Raw genomic sequence first — 23,181 nt, forward strand, 5'->3', positions numbered from 1 at the left:
AAAAGGGGGGGGGGAGGCCTGGATTACAATGGAACACTTGTACCACAAGTAAACTTTTTAATATGTTCTTAAACCTTTTTGAAAAAAATGTTTTTAATCTTAGATGAAGTTTTGAAAGCTTTTTTAAAGAAACTTTAAAAGATGCTTTATTTTAATGTGTTTTAAAGTTTGTTTTTATGATTTTTTAAAGTTTTAGTGCTTTTGTTGGCCGCCCTGGGCTCCTGCGGGGAAGAAGGGCGGGATATAAATCAAGTACTAAATAAATAAGTACCTTTTACTACAGGTAATCTGAACTTAAATGCACTAGACAGTAAATAAGAATGAACTTGTGCTGCTTTATTGACCAAGCTGATTACAACAACATTCTGTATCCCCATCCAGTTATAGCTGAAAATTCAACCACAAATGTATACAATCAACATCAGGCATTATGTTTGAGTCAAATTACAGTTTCATGTTTCTTCTACCAAACATGCAGGCAGATATTTTATGTTGCATTTCTCATCAGTTCAACTGCTGGATGTGCATCATTCTCATTTAAGCGTAGCTTTTATCTGGACAACTGCTAGATTCAATGGCATTCAATAGGAGAATAGTAATTAGAAGCATCATCCAGCAACCCTATCTATTTTCTCTTTGCAGGTAAAATAGGAGGGCCTGGCACTTGTCTAGCATTAGCTACCAGTAGTTGTAAACTTAAGACTACACAGTTCTAACTGATAACAGAAAAATTACCAAAACTATGGAAACTACATCATGGTACAAAACAGTAAATTTTTACATTTCATACTGAAGGTAAAGATTGCTTGCATTTTTAAAACAAAGTACAGATAGCTCTATAGTCATATGTTTGAACTGTTAGTAGTTTAAGAAATAATAGCATCACTAGCATCAATATACATACCAAAACCATGTGATTTAAATACATTTTCCATGTACAAAAAAAGCCTGAAGAATGTCTGTACAGTTTTTACAATGAGGTGCTAATGTATTTACAAAACACAAGAGAAATATCCTTTGTGTAGAATAAAAATTTCTGGGATGTCAATATAAAAACAATTGTTTAGTTGTGTGAGGCACTCCTGAAGCTAGTGGCATTAGCCAAGAGCTCCTTTGGTACTAGTCCTAATGCTTGGAGAGCCACAGTAGCTGCCATTGCTTTAGCATGCTTCTTATTAGGACTGACACTGCTAGGCTTATATTCAACTCCATTGACCATCACCTGTAAAACACATACAAAAAATACAGTGCTTGTAAAATCAAGTTCCATGTTTCTCCTTCCTACTGAAGACAAAAAAAAAGGCTATAGCTTTGTTTCTTGCATACCTCCAACCCCAGATCCTTTCAAGGAATTACCCATTATATCTTGATTAATGAGCCAGGTTCAAGGTCCTTCTATTAGTTTACAAAGCCCTGAACAACTTAGGTCCAGGGTATCTTAGGGATCACCTGAACCCTTCTATCCCAGCTCGATCACTGAGATCATCTGCAGGGAAGGCTCTGATCGTTCCCCAAGATTTAACATCAGCACAAAGTTGAGCCTTCAGTGTCATCAGCCCAGTTCTCTGGAATGCTCTGCCAAGAGATTCAGCAGGCATCTTCTGTTTTAACTTTTAAATGCCTGCTGAAAACCTTTCTGTTCTGCCAGACTTATGCAGGCAATTAAAAAGAAACCTTTTTGCAACAGTTGACCATTGTTTTTATTGTATTTTAATGTTTTTATCATATGGTTGTTTGAACCTGTAAACAGCTTTGATGTATTTAACAAAATAGTTACAAATATATTTATGAATAAATAATGCACTTCATATTAATTTTCCATCAGCAGAAGGGAACCTCTGGATCCAACCCTTAGTTTTTATGTAACACAAGGCATCTTCTTAGAGGCACTGCCATCAATATGTAAGAAAAAGGGCAATGCCTCTAAGATGATGCTTCCCATGTGCAATTTTTCTAAGAAATTGTATTACGATTTTTTTAAATACCTGCTGCCTGTTTGATTGGAAGCTCTTTTTTTGTAGAGTTTTAAAAATTGATTAGCCAATCAAACACTGCAGCCCTACAAACAGGTACAATACATTTGACATAATCTTTAAAAAAAGCTACATGGATATTCTACTGAATTGTTTTCTGTCCAGACAACAGCTTTCCATAATCTCAGCCTGGGTGCTAAACTGCAAATGGGGAAAGAGACAAAATGCATCTTCTAAAAAAGCTGCAAGTATTTTCCTGTGGATTCTACACAACAATAAAAATAAATATATCACCTTCAATGTACGTGCCAAGACAATATAGAAATATAATAAAAACATAAAACTGCACAAAAAAACCCATGAATTTTAAAACAATACAAAATGGACTCCTATGGCAAAGACCTATTCATCCAGCTGGGAAAGCTTGAAGTTAGCTACAGTTGTAAAGTACCACCTACAATTCAGTAGCTGTATGTAAGATAATATGGTAGTTGACTGAAAACAAGAGGTTTATACCAACTCTGGTACTGTATATGAAGATAATCCCTATAATAGGTCTTCAAAAAAAATCCTTTCCTCTGGCCACATAATTCCACCTGCTATTAACAGTAGTAGTATCATTAGAACCATATTCAAATCCCTAATCAAGACTGAGGCTCCATTATGGAACAATAACATTTAAGTACGCGGTAATGGCTTCTGTGTTAAATGTCAAAGAATTGAGTATCAGTAAAAATGATCTAGTGAATGTTCTATTTCCGGGAAAAGCCTGTCAACTCCTTCAATATACTCTCAAGGGCTTTCTCACATTGTTGTTTGCTTTCAGGCACACATGCCTAAGCGCAGGTGCCATCATATAGTTGTCACATTTCCCTTTCAAATACTATTATTTTGAAGTCGAAAAAGTAGTGTGAAAAGCAGTCTACAGTAAAGCGTGATCTTGTGACTGCTGAGATGACTCAGCTATTTCCTCTACAGTGAAAGCTCGTTATAATGCAGGGGTCTAGGGATGAAGGTTGCACCCACAATATAGGGGTTCCGCGTTGTAACAAAATATATACAGGTGGTATATATACAGTATTGTACTTGACATCATCATCCCCATGAGTATATCCGAACCTGCAGTACAGCAAACCACATTGCAACGAGCTTCCACCTTGACTGCATCTTTAATAAAGTATGCTCAGTATAGAAAACTGCTGAAAGCAAACAGGACCAGTTCAACCCAACTTCTTTCACAACTCCATGCTATGAGCTCAGGAGCCCAGTTACTTACTACATACGAGAAGAGCAGAGAGGTGGACAGCAGGCTTCGAATCTCACTATATAGAAAAGGGGAAATCAATACTCTCATAACAGGAGGTCCTAAGAGGCTTGGATTCCAGCTTTTTCCTTCATGAATGAAAGGAGATTCTGTTCATGGGCAAGACTCACTAAAGAGGTCCTTTTGTAGAACAAAAGGTTAAGTTCCAAACCATTCCATATAAATGTTCACTATGATTTGTGTGATGGCATTACTACTACTACCAGCAAAAAGAAAAAACACAAACATTCTCTATGGAGTCTTCTGAATTGATAGGTGGACATTCTCTGCTGACCTCATGGTATATTCACAGAATGCCTTTCCTGGTCCACCTCAATACTACTGTGGTGCTGTTGCTGAGACAGGGTTTGGAGATGTGGGGAGAGCAGAATGAATCAACACTTCTGGCATACAATTGTAAGCTTCCACTTGTACGTGCTAAAATTAATTTCTAATGCAACCAGCCTTCCAACTTACCTTAAAGACAAAATGTTTATGATGTTCAGGTCGATTATCATTCACCAAAGCAAATACAGGAGGTAACCATCTTCTTTTATTACAGACCTCCAGCAATGCTGAAACTGGATGCTTGCCTTAACGACAACGATTTAGTTTTAGAAATTATATAGAAATATCACAGCAGAATTGAGATAGATAAGAAACTGCCTCATACCAGATCAGACTGTCCATCTGGCCCTGTACTGTCTACGGAAGAGGGGGGAAAGTCTCTCAGCTCAAAGGCCACATTGCTTAATATGTAATGTTCCAGGACCACATGCCATTGGTGGGTGTTTGCCAGAGGGAAAAGCGGCAGTGGATATAGCTCTTACCTTTGAACAGTAGGCTACATTCCAGCTATGCAAATGTCATAAGTTTCTATACCCACACACACCTCTCTATTCTCAATTCAGACAAGCAAGAGGCACCATCACAGTCAGGCAAAAGCACTTGGGGAGGGGCAGAGCAAGGCCAGTGAGGGATGTGGCCTGCAGAGCAGAAACAGGCTGGAAGAGTCCTAACAGCTAGATAGAAATTGCTAAATGTAATGTACTGCCTTCAAGTCGATTCCGACTTATGGTGACCCTATAGGGTTTTCATGAGGCTTAGAGGCAGTGACTGGCCCAAGGTCACCCAGTGAGCTTCATGGCTATGTGGGGATTCGAACCCTGGTCTCCCAGGTCATAGTCCAACACCTTAACCACTACTAGTGGTGCACATTTGGCCCTGGACCTGAGGTTCCTCATCCGTGGTATACTCTGACAAACAGCAGTTCTCCAGGGTCTCAGGGTTTCACCTGACGTGATACCTAATCTTTTTAATTGAAAATGCCAGAAATTGAATCTGGGACTTTCAATATGCTAACATACTACTCTACCCAGGGCTTTTTTGTAACAGTATGCACTGCTATGGAGTACTTGCACTTTTTTTCCTGCCCAATGCAACCATTTTGGGTTGGCACCCACAACACTTTTATCAAGGTATGAGTACTTTATTTTTACCAAAAAAAGCACTGGCTGTACCAATGAACTATGGTCCCTCTTCTTGAATTTTAAAGTCTCACCTGAAAGATCTTTTACTGCACTGAAAGGTCCATGTCTCTTCTGTGTCTTTTCTCCCACTGCAACCAAGCCTGAAAAAAGCACAGAAGAAAAGTGTGTCTTGTGTGCTTCACTTCTTTCTTCATAAGGTATTGGAACCCAGTCTTTTAAGACAACTGTAAACAAACAAGCATTACCAGCACTTTGCCAAAAGCATAGCAACTTACTTCAAAACGTTTCATCTGACGCCATCATTCAGATTCACTGTACTATTTCCACCCATACAAAGCCTGTCTAATTAGCTACTCATGTAGCCACAATGCAATACTCTCCCCTTTCCTTTTCTCAAATGCTTTGATTCTCATGAAGTCAGCGATTCTTGAAACTGTGGTCCAATGTGCATTTTTATGTGATCCATTTAAGATTCTGAAGTGAACGAAGAAGCGATATGGAGAACATACACACCAAGGAAATTGCTCCCTAACTCCTTTCTTTCCAAATACAAAATTCTTTCTTTGATGCAGTACATAGCATGGCATATCAGAACACAGAAAACATTTCACTTTGGAAACCTTTCAAATGGCTGCCCACTATTAAAAGTTAAACCGAAATAGTGATCCACAACAGAAAATTTAACAAACACTACTCCATGTAATCCTTTGAGGGGGGAATCATTTCATCTTTTTTCTAGAAAAGAAATCCTCAAACATGGTATCAAGACACACACATAATCTGATACATTTCCCAGAATACTGCCTTTAGTATATCACCTCCTAGGTCGCTGATTCATAGGGTCGCCATAAGTCGTAGTCGACTTGGAGGCACATAACAACAACATTAAAACCTTATTTACGCCTGCCAGATTTTTTTTTTTTTTTTTACAAAGTCAATGTCTTTTATGTCATTTAGTTATCTGGAAGAATGTCTTAAATGTTCTCATGCCTTTCTATATGCATCTGCTTTATAACTTATACGAATATCAGAGAAGCTGAAATTCAAAGGGTTGTGCATGCATTGTAGTTTTTTCAAGGCTGTTCATCCCCGCCACAACAGCATTCACATCACCAGAGGAACAGCTGCAGCACTGGGGGACTACTAAAGACCTGCCCTGGGAGTGAGTATCTGAGCATCTGGGTACTTGCTGCTCACTCCTTTGGGTTGCTGTCTCTTGAGACAGCTGAAGTCCCTGGTAAGTGCTGCAAGGACTGGGACCCCCTGCCTGGCCCTAGCTCGAGAGAGAGGGGCTGCAGTTAATCTTGCAGCCTCTTGCATCAGCTCCTGGCTGGGTCAGGAGGCATAAAAGCCCAGCTGTCCTTGGGCAGCGGGTCTGCCGACGGTGGGGTCACCACCAAAGGGGATGGGCACTACCCTCTTCTGTTTCCTTTTTTTAAAAAAACCAATCTACAGGAGATTGGTAGTGGGGAGGACATATGGCGCCTGTGTAGTTCCTGCGCAAGGTGAGCACCTGTGCAGTGAATTGAATGATAGGAGAAAGTCGCCAGATGCCTTCAGAGTGAGAGTCTGCAAGTGGCAGAAGGCTGGCCCTGCCTGGGTGTGAGATGGGGAAAAGTAGATGTGCCCCGTGTGAAAGATATTGAGTGGGTCTGATTGTTCCCAATTCTCTCACAGGCCTACTAGGATAACTTGTTCAGGTAGGTTTTGTCGGTGGGTTCTTGATGGGTGCATATCAGGTATTTAAGAGGTTTCTTAGTAAGAAGGAACATGGGTGATGCCACCCCAATTTCAGTGATCACGGGTAGAGGAAAGTACAGCCATGGGGAGGTGGTGAACTACTACAGAAGACAAGGGCAAGGCTATCTATGCCTTGTTCCTCGCTCCCACTCCTCTCATGGACGAGTTCCTCATTGCTCATCTGCTGTGCCCACTGGCCTGTGTGTGTTGTTGTTTAACGCCAGATCAGTACACAATAAGCCCACACTCATCTATGATTTGATCATGGAAGAAGGTACCGATTTGGTGTGCATTACCGAGACCTGGGTGGGTGAGCTGGGAGGAGTTGATCTGACCCAGCTTTGCCCACCTGGATACTCGGTGCAACACCAGCACAGGCTGCAGGGATGGGAGGGGAGAGGAGTGGCTGTGGTCTATAGAACTTCCATCTCTGTCACCAGGAAACCATTCTGTCTTGGAGCTGGCTGTGAGGGCCTGCACCTGGTACTGGACAAGGAGACAGGAAACTAGGGTTGCTGCTGATGTACCGTCCACCCTGCTGCCCGGCAGCTTCTCTGACTGAGTTGGCACAGCCATCTTGGCTGTGGTATTGGAGGAGTCCAGAACGATAGTCCTGGGTGATTTCAGTGTCCATGCTGAGGCTGACTCTAGTGTTCCAGCTCAGGACTTCATGGCCTCCATGACAACCACGGGGCTGTCTTAAGTTGTCACCAGCCCGATGCATAGGGCAGGGCACACCCTCAACTTGGTTTTTGCTCCAGATGGAGGAAGGGGTGGTCTGGATACAGAAAAGGTGGATGTCACCCCATTGTCACAGTCAGACCCCTTCCTGGTAAAGTTAGACTTATGGTTCTGATCCTCCCCTGCGAGGGGTGGTGGACAGATTAAGATAGTCCACCCCTGTAGAGTAATGGAATCCACTGGATTCCTGAACGCCCTGGAGGAGTTTCCAATAGATAGAGCAGGTGACCCTGCTGAAGCTCCTGTCACACTGTGGAACAGCGAGGCACATCGGGCTCTTGACATGGTTGCCCCCAAGTGCCCTCTCCAGCATTGTGGAGCCCGGTTTGCCTCTTGGTACACCAGTGAACTTCGGACAATGAAACAGACTGGACGACAGCTAAAGCGCAATATGTTTTTAAACCTTTTTTTTTAAATATGTTTTTAAACCTTTTTTAAAATATGTTTTTCAAGCTTTAAAAAATGTTTTTAGAGATTTTTTTAATTTAAAGTCTGTTTTTTTGATGTTTTAAAGTGTTTTTAGTGCTTTTGTTTGCCGCTCTGGGCTCCTACTGGGAGGAAAGGCAGGATATAAATAAACAAAGCTTCTCTTGAAGGCTGTGGGGTTCTCCCAAGCAGTAATCAATCCAACACAATTGGCTATAGCTGGCAACCATACATGAGCAAAGGCACCTCATATTTTGGCTAGAGTTTTTATAGTATCAAAATACCTAGTAAATGCTCATACCATGAGATGTTGTGGCAATGTAGTTAAGGACCTTTGTCTGAAGTTCTGAAAGCTGCAAGTTCAAGCACCCTTGCTCTGACATCAGATGTCATCTCTAGTACATCCACTTGTAAATGCAAGGCCTGACTCACTTCGTTAAAGACTTGAAAGTCAGTAAAACAGTGTACCAAAGAAAGTGGGGTTCTTGACTTCACAGACCAATTGAAACGCAACCATAGCAGATGTTATGTTTCCAATTAAACATAGGAATTAAGTGATCAGCAGACAAAGCCTACAGCAGTTTTTTTCCACTGCCAATTTATAATCCTGTCACAGGTTTGCTTAATGCAGACATCACAAAATATTTCCTAGGTCAAACCAGCACTGAGCTTATTTAGTAACATATGACAGTATCAAAAAATAAAAGGGCGAGTGAACAAATTTATTAGCAGGGACAATATCCAGAGCAGAAAATTTATCAAGAGGTTGCCTCAATCACTTTAATAACAACATAAAAATGAGCCCTGCTGGATCCCATCTAGTCCAACATTCTGTTCTAAGAGATCAAGCTGATGCCTATGAGAAATCTGCAAGGAGGAGATGAACACATCACTCTCCTCACTTGTGAATCTAAGCACCTGGTTTGCAAAGGAATCCTGCCAACAGCACAGAGGTAAGTATACATCCATCATGGCTAGTAGCAATTGATAGCCTTATCTTCCTTGAATGTTTAAACTCCTTTGAAAGCCATCCAAGTTGGTGGCCATTACTATATCCTTTAGAAGTGAAGTCTATATTTGAAGTAGGCAGCATGGCCAATGATCAGAAATGATGGGTGCTGCAGTCCATCCCTGCCATTAAGGTATCAAGTACAATTTAACAGGAAGAAAGTTGGGTTACAAATGTAAAGTTATAGAAAACCATAAACACTGTAAATCAGTAACTTTCCATTAGTCATCTAACAACTCAGATCCTAACTTCCCCTCCATAAACAGAACACGGGTTTCCCCACCTCTCCTCTGCATCCCCCTAGGTCTTAGAAAATGCACTTGTAAGGGTTGAGGAACTCTTCAGGACAGGACGGCACACAACACAGATTACTGTAGAAGGAAGGAGTTTTTGTGAAAATTGCCACCTCCTTGCTCAAGCAGAAGTGCCTTCCACTTACACAAGAACACCTCAAGATACAACCTAATGTTCTTCATTAAATATACACTCTCAAGCCCAAAACAACCACTATATGAAGAACACTCTCATAAGAAGTGTCATTTTTCATTTCTTTTAGTTTTTACTGAAGCTTTATCTACATTGAGCGAAGTTGAACAAAGATATGCAACATATCTGTTGAAAGGTATACAATTATTAGAAAGCCACAAATAATGTTCTTTTTATATGTTAAGCAGGAAGCTGGTTAAAGTAACATTAAAACAAAAGAATTATAAAACAAAATACATGTTTTAGAATACTAGTCCACCCTGCATTAGATCTTTGTCAGGCTTTACATTCCATGCTTGGCCTCAGCAGGAATAACAAAATTAACATACAACTTAATTTATAATTTGCCCTTGCCTGTCCAAGCTAGACTAGAAATTAAGAGGAAAGAGAAATTGTTCTAGGAAAAAATAGGCAGTGTATAACCTTTTTACTGTGAAATGGAGTCATCATTGAAACTGCTAAAGAATAATAAGAATTTATTAGTGGGTCACTCACTCAAGAGGAGAGGGGTCCTCAAACCTATTTAAGAAATGGGAGTTAGCTCATTTTGATAGCCCATGGAAAGAAAAACAATTCTGATCCCCTGCATCTCTTCAAAATGTCTCCTTCTGCACCAGAGAAGCAGTGACCAAGATACAGCGATCCCATCATAAGGAACACATCATCCCTGGTATCTCATTGTATGCATGTCTGAATCACTCCCCAACTCCTACAACAGATGACAGGCACTAACAATATAAACTGTTTGGTGTGGCATGTGCAGCAAAGGGTGAGATGAAAATGTTGAATTCAGGATATTCCCTCCTCCAGAGCCTTCCTAGCTTAACAGGATTTCTATCGGGAATCCTCACACAGAAGGGATAAATCAGTATACAGCTGTCAACCTAAAAAAAAAAAAAAAAAGACTCACCTTTCCGATCAGTCTTAAAATCAACTAGAATAGGCTCCTTGTTTCCTTCTTTATTTTTTCCCAAGCCTTCTCCTTCTCTCCATCCCATTTTTCTCATGAGTTGGGCTCCCATTCCTCCAGTTACAGGGGCAGCTCTAAGGAACTGATCCTACCCAAAGAAAAAAAGTAAAAAGGAACCCTTCATTTAGCACTCTCAAGAAAAATTACAGAACTTTCTAAAGCTTCTAATTTTTATTGAAACCAAAACATGTATTTTCTTTACACTTTAACTTAGATAAATAAAAAAGAAGTGACAACTTGAAATTTGTCTAGACACATTCTTAAAGTAAAAGTTTTAATCCAACAATGGAAATACAGTCCGATGCTTACATATATACATGTATTTTACAAGCATTTTTAAATATAGCACTTTAGCTCCAAAGAGTCTCTTCTCATCTTGTGCAAAGAGGCAACATTAAATGTTTAATTGGCAATATTTATGCCATATATACCTAGTTATTGAATAAAAGCAAACTTTACAAATGGAAATTTCAGAAACTTACGCATATTTGAAATATTAAAAACGATTTTCTCCACTTTATTACACAAACAACTGTATGATTATTTTCCGCCTGAAAATCCCCGTGCATGATACAAGCATTTCTTTAAAAGAAAGAACTTAGCCACACAATTCAACAGTAGTCTGTGACAACTGCTTCAAATAACCACAAGAGTCATATTAGTATACGATCAAACAAAAGTTTTTAAGCATTATCTCTGCTTTAAAGTACTTTAAAAACTCCTTAAATTTTTACGTACCTAGGCCTCGATGGCCGCAGTGTTGTGAATAGTAGGGCTGGCATTGACCGTGGCAAGAAGGCAGCTACAAGGCAGATTTGGCCCTGAAACAAGTTTCCATATAGAGGGGTGAAAGTTCACAGGTTATTCTGTGAACTATCATCTCTCTTTTCTGCCCCACCCAATGACCCAATGCAACAAATGGCTAGTATTAAAAATATACATTGGTAGCATTAACAAAATATATTATTCTGATGTTGTCTTTTATAAAGGCACAAAGCTTAGTCTTTTGGTATCAACCTACACATCAAGTATTTATTTGCTTTCAGTCTACTTTTTATTCATTTTCATTTACTGAAAATAGATTGTGAAAGCAAATGAAGAGTGCACAATCATTCTTACGATTTGCTCTTCATCACAAACAATTATGACACACACCCAATGCAATATGAATCCCCATATCCTGGTGTTAAGAAACCAAATTGTGAAACTTCCAGAACATGTGTAATATCAGTTCCATAAGTAGTTACCTATAATGCAATTGACAGCTGCCTGTAATCATGCAATTGGATATTACTTTGAAAAAGATGTTCCAATATAAGGAAAGGGTGAACTGAGGCAGACATTACCTCTCACTGAAATGTTTGGACTGGTGCAAGCCATGCAGTTTGTGTACACAGAGACAAGTTAGCTGTTGCCAGTTACCAACTGCTTTGAGTTGATACGCCTAGAATGGCTTTTACTTACTTCCATTTTCATCCTCCCCTCTCCTTTCCAGGAACCTCTCATTAGAAAAGGGCAACCATGCAGAGAATGATACAAACCCCAGTCAATGTCACCCAGGGCTCCGACTCCTCTTTTGTACCTGCTTTGTAATGATAGAATGTTCATCAACAATGCCGGTTTCATCACCAATGTGTATCCAGTTCACAAAGACAACAGTCCAACTTTTTGACAAGGTCATTTGAAGGTTGTGGGAATTTCTCTTACATATTCCAAAATTATTGGGGTGTGGATGAGACAAAAATAGCCTTTTCAGGTTTAAAAGCAAACGAGCACAATCTTTAATAGGTATTTTGCTTACAAAGGTCAGATATACATTTGAATAAAATTAAGGGTGCATTCAATTATGTATCCATGGAATGCTCTTTGCTCCAGTAGAGGCTTCCATGAACAGACGAGGCCCCTCCTTTTTCCTGTAGCTATTCATGCCACCTCCTATGCTGTTCCCAAGGGTCTCCCAACCCTCTGAAGTAGATTGGAGGGGAGTGCAGGGGGAATTACCTCCCCACTTCCATTCACAGAAGCCTCTGCTGATCAAAGGGATGCAACTGGATGCAACCCATTAATCTTAAACCAAGTAAAATAGGCAAGTTTTAAAAGTGGTTTTGGAATGCAGCTCAACTCTGAAAAGAACTTCTGTAAGAATGACACCCCTTTCCTAGTCAGCCTGAAGATGAGACATACCAGATATATGCAGGAATTATCCATACTTTTACAATGAAATGACATCACATGGGAAGTTCCCTCAAAAATAGGCTGCAGTTCTATCCCCCCCCTCTATGAGTAAGCCCCACAGAACCTCATGGGTCTTTCTTTTAAGCAGATGTATAAGTTCACACTGTTAAATATTTAATTGTGGGTTGATGTGTTATTGATTTCAATAGGACTTCAGCATGCCTTGCTTTCTCTAGATTGCACTTCACAACCTCTTGTCAAGTGCAGCAGAGCCAACACAGCTGATTCTATTAACTAGGTATTTAGCACCCAAGTAAGCCTTTAAAGCCCCATAAACTATTTCAGAACATTTTCTAATGGTAGTGACACATCAGAACTAAGAACTAAGTTGACTATCTAGATTGGGGAATTGTTAATTATATATGGCAACTGCCAACATATTAGTCATTTAAAAGTAAAACAGGTTGTCAAGTTTATATGCTAGTATAATGTTTATAGACTGTTTTACAAAGCTTAGCAAATATCTGGAAACTGAGCAAGTGTTCAAACTGACAAAAACACATTTCCCTTTGGACACAATTCACAATACGACTATGGGGAAAACCCTTCTGTTTCGTTCTGTTCTAAGAATTCATATAAATGCATGAACGTGCGGTATAATAAAGTAGGATTCGTTACCACTGAAGGAAGTTACTGTAAGCAAGACCCACTCATGTGGGAGCGTCTAAAGTATCTGAGAAGTTTAAAAAGATTAATGTTAAAAAATATTTTGTAGACACAGCAAGAAACAGAAATGGGAAAACTTGTATTTAATTTCAGTAGTTATCCAATGGCATTTATAAGATCTCATTCCAATATTCGCTATGTTCTCATCTGTGAATCTTCAAATCGCCCCATGCCAGACAAGACTAGTGGCTTTTTAAGTCTCTTGTCACTAGACAGTGCTAACCCATTGCCTCCTTAATAGGGTGGGGAAGGGATGATAGATCCACGTTCAATTTACAGGACAAGTAATTGAAAGCTAATACACAGCATTTAATAGTAAGAACTCTGTCTAGGAAGGGGGCGGGGAATCAACACTGACACCAAAAAATAAAGTCCAATGTGATATCTAGACTGGCAAAAGAATAGTTAGAAACCAACGAGGTAAGAAATTACAATTTACCAGTTTCATTCAATGCCAAGAAAAGCCCACACAAATGGAAACTCCAAGAATACCCAATCCTGGATGCAAGGGTGAATACCTATAAGAAAAACACAGATTGGACTACAGTGAGCAGACCAAGTCTGCCACTGATAGTATTTGCAATGTTTATAATTATTTTATTCGTTAAACTTTACTAACTCTTGTGTTTTATGGAGAATCTCTTCTCATCAAAATGAATGTTTCTCATCGCATTCATCAGGATTTCCCCATCTACAAGCTTAGCAGTCTTCATTATGTTTTTCTCTAAATGAAGAAAAGCATGGCAATATAGCGGGCGAATTACTAGGGGCAGGGGAAGTGGATTTGACCGAGTTCTCTCTATGCCTATACTTGCTCTGATGAAGTAACAGAACCCCATGAGGCCAAGCACGTTGGAGAACGAGCAGAGATGGAGGCAGTGAAGTCAAATCTGTTATCACACAAATCCAAATTCTGTGCTCAAAATATGTTTCGCATGTTTATTTGCATAATATGATCTTCTTCCAAGATTCAGAATGCTGATATTGGTGTGTCATGACTACTAACATTAAAATAAAGAATACAACCTTAATGAAGGGATTGGGAGCTGCACGTGTTACTGAAGTTCTAGGATGTTATTTGACTAAGTCAAATCAATGAACTTGACAGTGATTCCCTCGGAACAGCCCCTGCTTCCTGGTCGCTAGAAGCCAAAATCCAGCTCCACTCTGAGATCTGTCTTCAGAGTAAACATGCTGTATTTTTCCAAGCTGTTTTCTGCAACCACAATGGCAGAAACACACTTTTAAAAATATGCTGAAATTTTCAGGATGCTAAATGCCAGATCATGTTTCTAAATGAGTGCATGTAAGTGCACACACATGTGTAGAGACACGCAGATAAAATAATTTGCCCTAAAGCATGTTACTCACAGAAAGCCAAAGATTACATTTGTGATGGAACACATTCTGCCTTCAGGTGAAAATACAAATTTAATGTATCCTTATCAGATTCAACTTGCAAGGAGAGCAAATATACAGTGCAGGGTGAAGTACCTGTGGCCCTCCAGATGTTGGACTCCAACTCCCAATAGCCCCAGCCAGCACAGCTGGGTTAGGGATGATGGGAGATGTAGTCTAGCAACACAACTCAGGTTTCCCATGCCTGATGTAGGCCCCATCTGCACTATACATTTAAAGCATTATCATACCACCAAAGATTCCTAGGAGCTGTAGTTTGTTAAGGGTACTGCGAGTTGTTAGGAGACCCCTATTCCCCTCAAAAAGCTACAGTTCTCAGAGTGCTTTAATAGTCAATTCCACTTCTTCTTCTTCTGGGAAATGCAACTCTGTGAGAGCGATAGGGGTCTCCTAACAACTCTCAGCCCCCTTAACAAACTACAGGTCCCAACATTTGTGAGGGGAAGCCATGACCATTTAAAGTGGTATGATACTGCTTTAAATACATAGTACAGATGTGGCTGTAGTTCCTAGTAAGCTTTTTCCTATTACATAGACCTCATCCAGCAGAGTGATCAGAAATCCATCTGCTTAAGCCTCCATAGAAAATCCTGAATTAGTAAAACAATTAGAACCTATACACCAATCCAGCTCCTTGGCTACCCCCTCCCTCAATTTCGTTTGTTTGTTTTTATTACAAAATGCTTACTTTGTTGGAGGATCTTGCATTGCTCTCAGGATACATTATTATTGGCAGTCACTGATTTCTGAAGTAAGGGAAGATCATTATTATAGTCCAACACCAATGAAGCACTACCCTTTTCTCCTATAATAATTTTAACCTGGGCACTCTTAGCAGCAGGAATCCTGGTCATTGCAGCAATCACGTAAGGTCAGCACAGTCAGGGCCCTCCAGATCCTGAAGTGAGGCACACTATTGGGACAGGGGAAGCTTCAAGAACACAGCATTCAGAACATCCAAAGACCTCAACCACAAACATTCTCTCCAGTTCACTCTTCACTCATTCACAACATTCTGCACCATGCTGGATACCTTGAAGGGCTGCCCCCCACCTTCCAGAAAAAGTATGATACATGGCCAGTTCTCCTTTTCTACAGAAATGAAATCACAAAATCCTTTCACTTATCTCACTTGGCAAACAGGATGAAGCAAAACGTAATATTAAAACATTTATATAGCTAGGAATGCCCAAATATCTTTTTGCATAGGTGGTGATACACTACATTATCTTAGCTAGAAATATGCTACTGTAAAAGATTCAATCCAATTATACACACAAATCTAAATGTGACTTGCTTATTGCAGCTACAGCTGTAACCCTAAACACACTCATTAGCAAGCAAGTCCCAATGGCAGTATGGAAATTACTTTTGAGTACACATGAGCAGGATTTCATTGTAGCTGGATTCCAAAGAGAAAATAGGGCATTCCTAAAGGATTTTTTACGCCAGGCCATAACACAAAGGGCTTATGCTATTCTCTTCAGTTTCAAAAGAGGCTTTTCATGCGGCACGGAAGATTGTTGTTTGAGAAACAGACTTTCCATGGGCACATGGAATTTACTATGCATTATTTAAATCTAGGCCTAAGTATTTTACAAAACTCCCATCCAAACAGCCTCTGGCGTTTCACCATATACTTGAACCAATAAGCAAATAAACAAGCCTAAAAGGAAGAAAAAATGTCTTGCACATGTACTGTGAAGAGTTTAATATTTTTGCATTTGTGAACTGATTACATCATTGATGATAATGCAAAACAAAAAAATTCTGACTAAAGGTGTTGTTCCTTTTCAAATATTGTTCGACAACCTAATGCCCAAACGTTTTAAAACTGCATTACTAAAAGTCAAACATATTAAAAGAAAACAAAACAAATTGCCACTGTTTTTTTAAATGTGGCCTTCTTTCTACCCCATGAAGAATATTAACAAGCATGTTCCTTGTTAACTCTATAGTGACAATTGATTTTCAGCATGCTCTGCCTCAACTAGAGTAAAAAAAAACAAACTGTGCAAAGCTGATGTAGTATTTCACTTCTCAAACAAATAAACAATATTACTTTAGGTACCCTAATTAATTCAACACAGTACCAAAGTAGTACAATATCTATAAGACCCAAAAGGGACCCAATTTCTATGCTCATAGAAAATAAACAGTGTGCTTATATTATATGCTAGATAATGATGTACAGTTTCAATTTTCTTATGGCTTCACTTGCAAAAAAATTAATAGCCCAATTGTATATGATTGTTTACTTGGAAGTGAGTCCCACTGACTTCACAATGGGACTTATTCCCAAGAAGAGATGTAAAAGTTCCAGAAATTTTGAAGCCATGGGGAAAAAGTTCTTTTTCCATTTTTTTCAGAAAAAAACCAAATATTTTGGAAAAATTGGAAAAATGCAATATTAGCACTTTTTACATATTGAAAGTCACTTTGTTACTTCAGGAACATCAAATGTAATTATGTACAAGTTGGTTTGGCATAAAAGTATCACATTTGGTATATTAAAAGTACATTTTATTCGAACAATTATTACAAACTGAATTTACTTTTTTAAATTTTTTAATTTTTTTTGTAACAAATGGATCTACAAGATCCTGAACTGTAAGGAACACCTGAACTGTAAGGAACCTTTCGTTTTGCCAGTTTATGTGGAGCAGGCAAAAAACAATTAAAAAACCAGAAGAAACCATCAAAACAAAGAAAATTATTTATGTCTCCACTTGGCCTCCAGTGTCAAGCAGACAAAGCATCCATTCCCATAAAAACAACTGAAAAAAAGGGGGGGACCAAGATTCAATGAAACATTTTATTCATCATGGTAAAATAAAACATTCTGTAATCCATTTTTTCTTCATTTTTTTCCATTTTTCAGGGGAAAAAAACAAAAAAAGGCTTCAAAAAAACCTGGAAAAAACAGTGTTTTCTCCGAATTTTTCCAGGCCTTCACATCTCTATTCCCAAGGAAAACTGCCTTGTACCACAGAAGAAATGAAAGGCACCATAGAAAGGCCTTTTCACTCAGGAATGCTAAACTCTGTATAGAAGGGAGATCTACTTTCCTTTCCATCTAACAACCTCCTTACTTTCATCTCTCAGCTAGAATGTTTTGAATAGGAAAGGAGCATGCATCGCCTTTTAAAACCATTTTAAATTCTCCAGTGAAATGACTGTTTGGATAATATACACCCTAAAAAACCTAAAAGAAGCTGTCTTCAAGATACGTCTGATATGCCTGTAATTGGAAAGACCATAACCATTACAAGGAGAGGGTCCAGTGACTGGCCTTCCATTAACCCAATATGAGTCCAATTCAGAAACACTCTGAACTTGGAGAAGCATGTGGTGACATGCCAAAGACCATCAAAGAACATAGCAGTCCAACCTCACAGACTTCAGGAGAGATAGGCTTTTGGGATAGAAGGTGTTTAGGATTGGGCTTTACAAGGCTTGTTTTATATTATTATTTGTATTATTTTAAATTGTTTTTAGATTTTTAAGTGCCTTTCACGGTTTTAAGGTTGTGCATAGTTTAATTGTATTTTAATTGTATGTTTTTCTATGTTTTTAACTACATGTAGTTCTGTCTGTAAGCTGCCCTGAGTTCCAGTTTGGAAAAAGGGCGGGGTAAAAATAAAGTTTCAATTCAATTCAATTTTCTACCCTACAATTATCTGGTATCTGGGGTGTTACATGCGCATGATACAAAGCGGGAGGGAAACACAGGATGGAAATGCCAGTGCTTTGCTATCTCCATCTATGCTTACATTCAGCAACTTCACTATTAAAAAAATCTCCAGAAGGATTCTTCCTACTCCTGCAGATCCATGCTTCTTGCATGAAGAGTACCAATGTTTAAGAGACTGAGATTTAGGCATAACTAAGGAAATTTTTAAAAGGGCAGAAACCAATTATGCCTACAGTCTACCTGATAAACTTGCGATTTCTATGATACCTTTATATTATAAAGTGCAGAAGATCATTACAGCACAGAAGCCCTGATAAGAACTCTTGGCCTATAAAAGTCTAGGGGCAGTTCATCCTGTCCGGAGAATCTTAATAAGGTTCCACTGACTACATCTTACATAGGGCTTATTAAGGTGATCAGTCCAAGGCCAATCTATAGCAACTGAGTAGGGCAAGTTACAGAACCATAAAGTATTGCTGCTTAAAGATGGACAACCCCCCAGACACATCACTCATGCTTCTTGCTATAAAGAGCAAAAAACAATCATTTTGAACTCTTGGTTTAAGGATGTCATGATTCAAGAATAATTTGTTTAATCTTCTCAGATTTTATTAAAAATAATTGGCATATACCTAATGGATACACTGCCAATTAAATTATAGCAAGTATGCCCTCTTTTGTGAACTGTACATGGGTGATGAAAGACAAACATACAATGGAAGCTTCAGCAAAACCTTAGTTAAAATGGCTGCTGCCATTCCATAATTACCACTCGTTTCCCACTTTTATTTCCACAAAGAAAACTTTTTCAGCAGTTAATATTTACAGATAATAATATATTTACAATATTTCCCATATAGTTTAATTACAAAAGTGTAAAAGAGTATAATACATTTTATCAACAGAGAATACAGTTATAAAACTCTCTGGTTACTGTATCTAAGTGCTTATATTGACTCAACTACAATCACTTTTCCAACCGTCTGCTCCAAGAAACAGTGCTACGTAAAACCCAATCAGAGCTAGAAAAGTGGGTAAAATTAATTCCGACAGACGAGTGTACATGGGGGAGGATTTTTCATCAAGACTGTAAAAATATACTTGCCAAACATACAAGCTCACTCTACACTGGTCTTCTGAACTCTCCAGTAGAGTCAGTTATCAAACCTAACTGCATTAAACCAATTCTGATTCAGAAGCTCAAGGGTTATTTGGGGTTTATTTTTTAGAGTCAAAATACACCATAAGTTCTGTGAGCAGGTCAGGACTCGTCCGTTGGATGTACAGCATCCAAACATCCTTCATTTTTGTTGTTTGTGTTGCCTTCTTAACCACAGGGTCAACCTAAAAGCAGACACATACGTTCTGCTTGCCGTCTGCCCTCAACCCTACCAACACATATACTCTGCTAACCCCTACCCCAGCTGACTTCAATTCTGTCCCCCCCTGCTCTTTTTGTGCAAGATACTCCAATCGACTGTAGACAGTTCACTTATATCAATCCCATCAAGCCTGCCAATAATTCTCCTCCCTTAGGAGGAGAAGCACACTTCTTCCCCATTCCACCCCCGCAATTCAGGAAAGCTTTGTCCTCAGAGCTGACAAGGCACGTCCGGTCCTTTCAGATGGTTCTGCGAGATCAGGCAGGGATTAGGTTGAGTCTCTCTCTAAATGAGAGACAAATTAAGTCCTGTCTCATAGTAAGATGTAATGACATTGAACTATAGAGAGAGCCTCTACCACCATTTCCAGCTTCTCCTCTCTCCACTTGCAAAGATGTACCCAATAGAAGCAAGCAAGTGGATTTTTACAGCCCTGTTAATCATTCATTGAACTCACTGTCAAAAGTTTACTGAAATCAGGACCAGATTGAACTCTGACCAAGTAAGTAGTGGAACTACGTCATTTAATTGTACCCACATTTCAGGACAATTTCAACACAAGATAACAGTAACCATTGGGGTAATTAAAACAACTCTTTTCAAAGATATGAGCATAGATAATTTTCCCATTTTCTACAGTTAACCTACCAAACCAATGTTAACACAGAGCTAATTAGGCACAGTAGATACAGATTCCAAAACAAGAGTGCAAACACATCTTGACAGAACACACAAGTAAGTTAACTCAGTTTATTTTCTGCATGTATTTTAGGAGGCCATTAGTGTCCTAAGTGTGTCACTGTCACTTCTTCCAGTGATTTCAAAGGAATTTATCATGTGACATTTGGACTCATCTGTCTGAACATCATCTACCTTTTTAATCCAAGCTTGGGGACCGCTGTTGGATAACTGTTCAGATGACAAGACCTGTGCTCCGGTGCTTCCTGTAAAATGGCCTGGTATAGAATTCAGCTGAGCCCAGGCATCAATCTGCAACCATAAGCGAGCATAACAATGTAATTACTTCTACTATGTGATTTTTGTGTTGTGTGTTTTTAACAGAGAGAAACACTATACCACCCTCAAAATACTTCCTTTAAAAACAATCCCCTCAAAAATATATTTTTCCAAAGACTGTTTTACATAAAGTCCTTATTTAATCACAGACACAAGCTTCTTTGTAAACCCTTTCATTTCAAAGCACAATATCATATTAGTATTTTGTTACTACTGAAAGTAATTTGCAACAAAAAGGAATTGAAGCATTCACATGGACGACCTTTCACAATCTAGATGTCTCAATATGACAGCCAACTGGGTTGTTTCAAGTCCACATTCTGCCCAAAACGATGTTAGATTAAACTGTAATATTTTTTAAAATTAATACAGCCACTAGTATATGTAACAGTATAATGATTTCAGAAATCACAGCAAGTTTGATCCAGACTTGTGCTTCTACGTGTGGGAGGATTCCTTCTAGTCACAGAAGGTTCTGAGATCCAGCAAAGGCTCCAGCTGTTTCAACAAGGGGAGGCGATTTTTGCCAATTTCCCTTTCCCTCTGTAGCCCCTGGGGCCACCTTCCATGCTATTCTAGAGAGTCCCACAACCCATCAGAGTAGTTTTTCAGGGAGCAGAGAAGGTTGCAGAGGTAACAGGTGAAAACTGCCCCTTCCTCCAGAACAGCAACTTATGGGTTGAATTCTGCCCACAGGAAGTCTGAGTCCAACCCAGCATGTCTTCAACTTTCCCTTTCCTGTAAGATCAAAAAGAAAGAAACCGTAACCTACCCGTTCCTGTGCACGATTTAACAAACACATTGCTTCCATATCAAATGTATTTTCTGTAAGCCTCTTTTGGGCTATTGTCCGCTCATTCAGTGCTGATGAGATGTCCACAGGCTAAAATGTAACAGAGATATAATCTGTTTTGAAATCTCCATAGCTAAGACAATGTATTATCTATAGAGGATTTTAATATTTATCTATTTAGAGGCCAGTTCCCAAAATTTTAATACGCTCTAGCATGACCAAGTAACAGAAACCAGGAGGGAATATAAGAAAGCAAAGGCAGCACCATCCAACATGTTACTTTTTCCCCATGTAAAAAGGTAAAGGTGTCCCTGCACTTGTAGTGCGAGTCGTTTCCGACTCTTAGGGTGACGTCTTGCGACGTTTACTAGGCAGACCGTATATATGGGGTGGGATTGCCAGTTCCGTCCCCGGCCTTTCTTTACCCCCCTACTCATTTTACCAACCACGGATGGATGAAAGGCTGAGTGGACCTCGACCCTTTTTACCGGAGATCCGACTTCCTCCTTCCATTGGAATCGAACTCCGGCCATGAGCAGAGCTTTTGGCTGCGTTACCGCCGCTTACCACTCTGCGCCACTATTCCACTTATGTGTGAGAAAGTAAGGTACATCACTGATGGACAGAGTGAATCTACTCCATGCTCTGGCTCCCCAGCATAACAGGCTTGATTCACTGGGGTAGCTGGGGCAGGGAACAGATTTAAGATAGCATCCAATGAAGTAATGGTGTTAGTGCAAGATTTCTGTTTGCGCAACAGAATTTCCCCTTCATCTTCTTTCCCCACAAACCCAAGTGCTCCCGAAATCTGCTCCAGAGGGTTGCAGGAAACCCCAGAATGGATTTAGGGGTGTGCAGGGAGCGGAGAGGGAGGGAAAGTTCAATTACACAGGCAGAGGTCCTTGTGCTAGCAGAACTATTTTGTTGGATAGCACTCAGAGTCCACTGCTTAATGATGTCACTAAGCATGCACTTCTTTACTTTCTCTCATATAACTGAATGGCTACACTTCACATCTTTGGGGCTGGGGTAAAATGAAAGCAAATATTGCCCTCCAGCCCTGATTCTGGGTGGCCAAGCCACACTGATAGAGATCCTGCAGGGGTTTGCTGTGTCTCAAGTGTATGGAGCACAAAGGGACAAACTGCACACCTGGGAACCTTAAGAGGGATCTCACAGAGTGCATTTCTGTGTGTTGAGAAGACAGTAAGAAAGAAAAACAACCACAAGGCTCCATACAATATACAAGTGCCTCTTGCACACATACCCCACACTTTTTAGAACATTCAAGTATGCATGAGAAAGTAGGTATTTGTGTAATACAAACAGTTCTGCGGGTAAACAAACTAAAAAAACTAGCATTAAAATACACTCAACAATTAGGGCAATTATGTAGCATGATCATATTCTGATCATCAGCTTAGTTTTACTGCTACTATTAAACACTGCTATTCAACCAGCACAGGACAAACACAAGCCTTTTTAAGAGGACACCAGACAGTTCACCTCAGTACCAAAATTTCTGGCAACATGCATATCAATACAAAATACTTTTGGAGCGATAGCATCTCAACTTACTTTGAACTTGATTTGGTTCAAATATCTGAGATGCATAAACTATTTCTGAATTACTGAAAATAAGATTCCAATTCAGATGAATGCCCAAATGACTTTTGCACATCGAGAAGGTCTTCCCATTTTTTTTATCCCTAAGAGCACCTACCAACGTTGTTTGGTAAGCCAATTTTGAACACAGGAGACTTCAAAAGCAGTTTGAAACACAGTACAAGGAACAGTGCTGCAGCTGAGTCAGAATGTTCTGTTTGCACAGAAGATT

The 23,181-nt window shown here is 39.5% G+C and overlaps 1 protein-coding gene across 6 annotated transcripts in view; it reads right to left on the reverse strand.

The window, feature by feature from the left end:
* Nucleotides 1–315: 315 nt before the first annotated feature.
* The window catches only part of SON (SON DNA and RNA binding protein), a 47,619-nt gene continuing 24,753 nt past the window's right edge, over nt 316–23,181 (reverse strand). Inside the window, exons 7-12 of one of the 6 annotated variants that reach the window (XM_061627765.1) lie at nt 21,324–21,434; nt 20,408–20,524; nt 10,079–10,226; nt 4,838–4,906; nt 3,754–3,869; nt 316–1,222 (exon numbers count right to left, since the gene is read on the reverse strand). In XM_061627765.1, the coding sequence (XP_061483749.1) occupies nt 1,064–1,222; nt 3,754–3,869; nt 4,838–4,906; nt 10,079–10,226; nt 20,408–20,524; nt 21,324–21,434 (720 nt within the window). In that variant the 3' untranslated portion in view covers nt 316–1,063. The other 5 variants (XM_061627767.1, XM_061627766.1, XM_061627768.1 and 2 more) reach the window with 5 other exon arrangements.

The sequence above is a fragment of the Rhineura floridana genome, chromosome 5, assembly GCF_030035675.1.
Source record: "Rhineura floridana isolate rRhiFlo1 chromosome 5, rRhiFlo1.hap2, whole genome shotgun sequence".
Classification (NCBI taxonomy): Eukaryota; Metazoa; Chordata; class Lepidosauria; order Squamata; family Rhineuridae; genus Rhineura; species Rhineura floridana.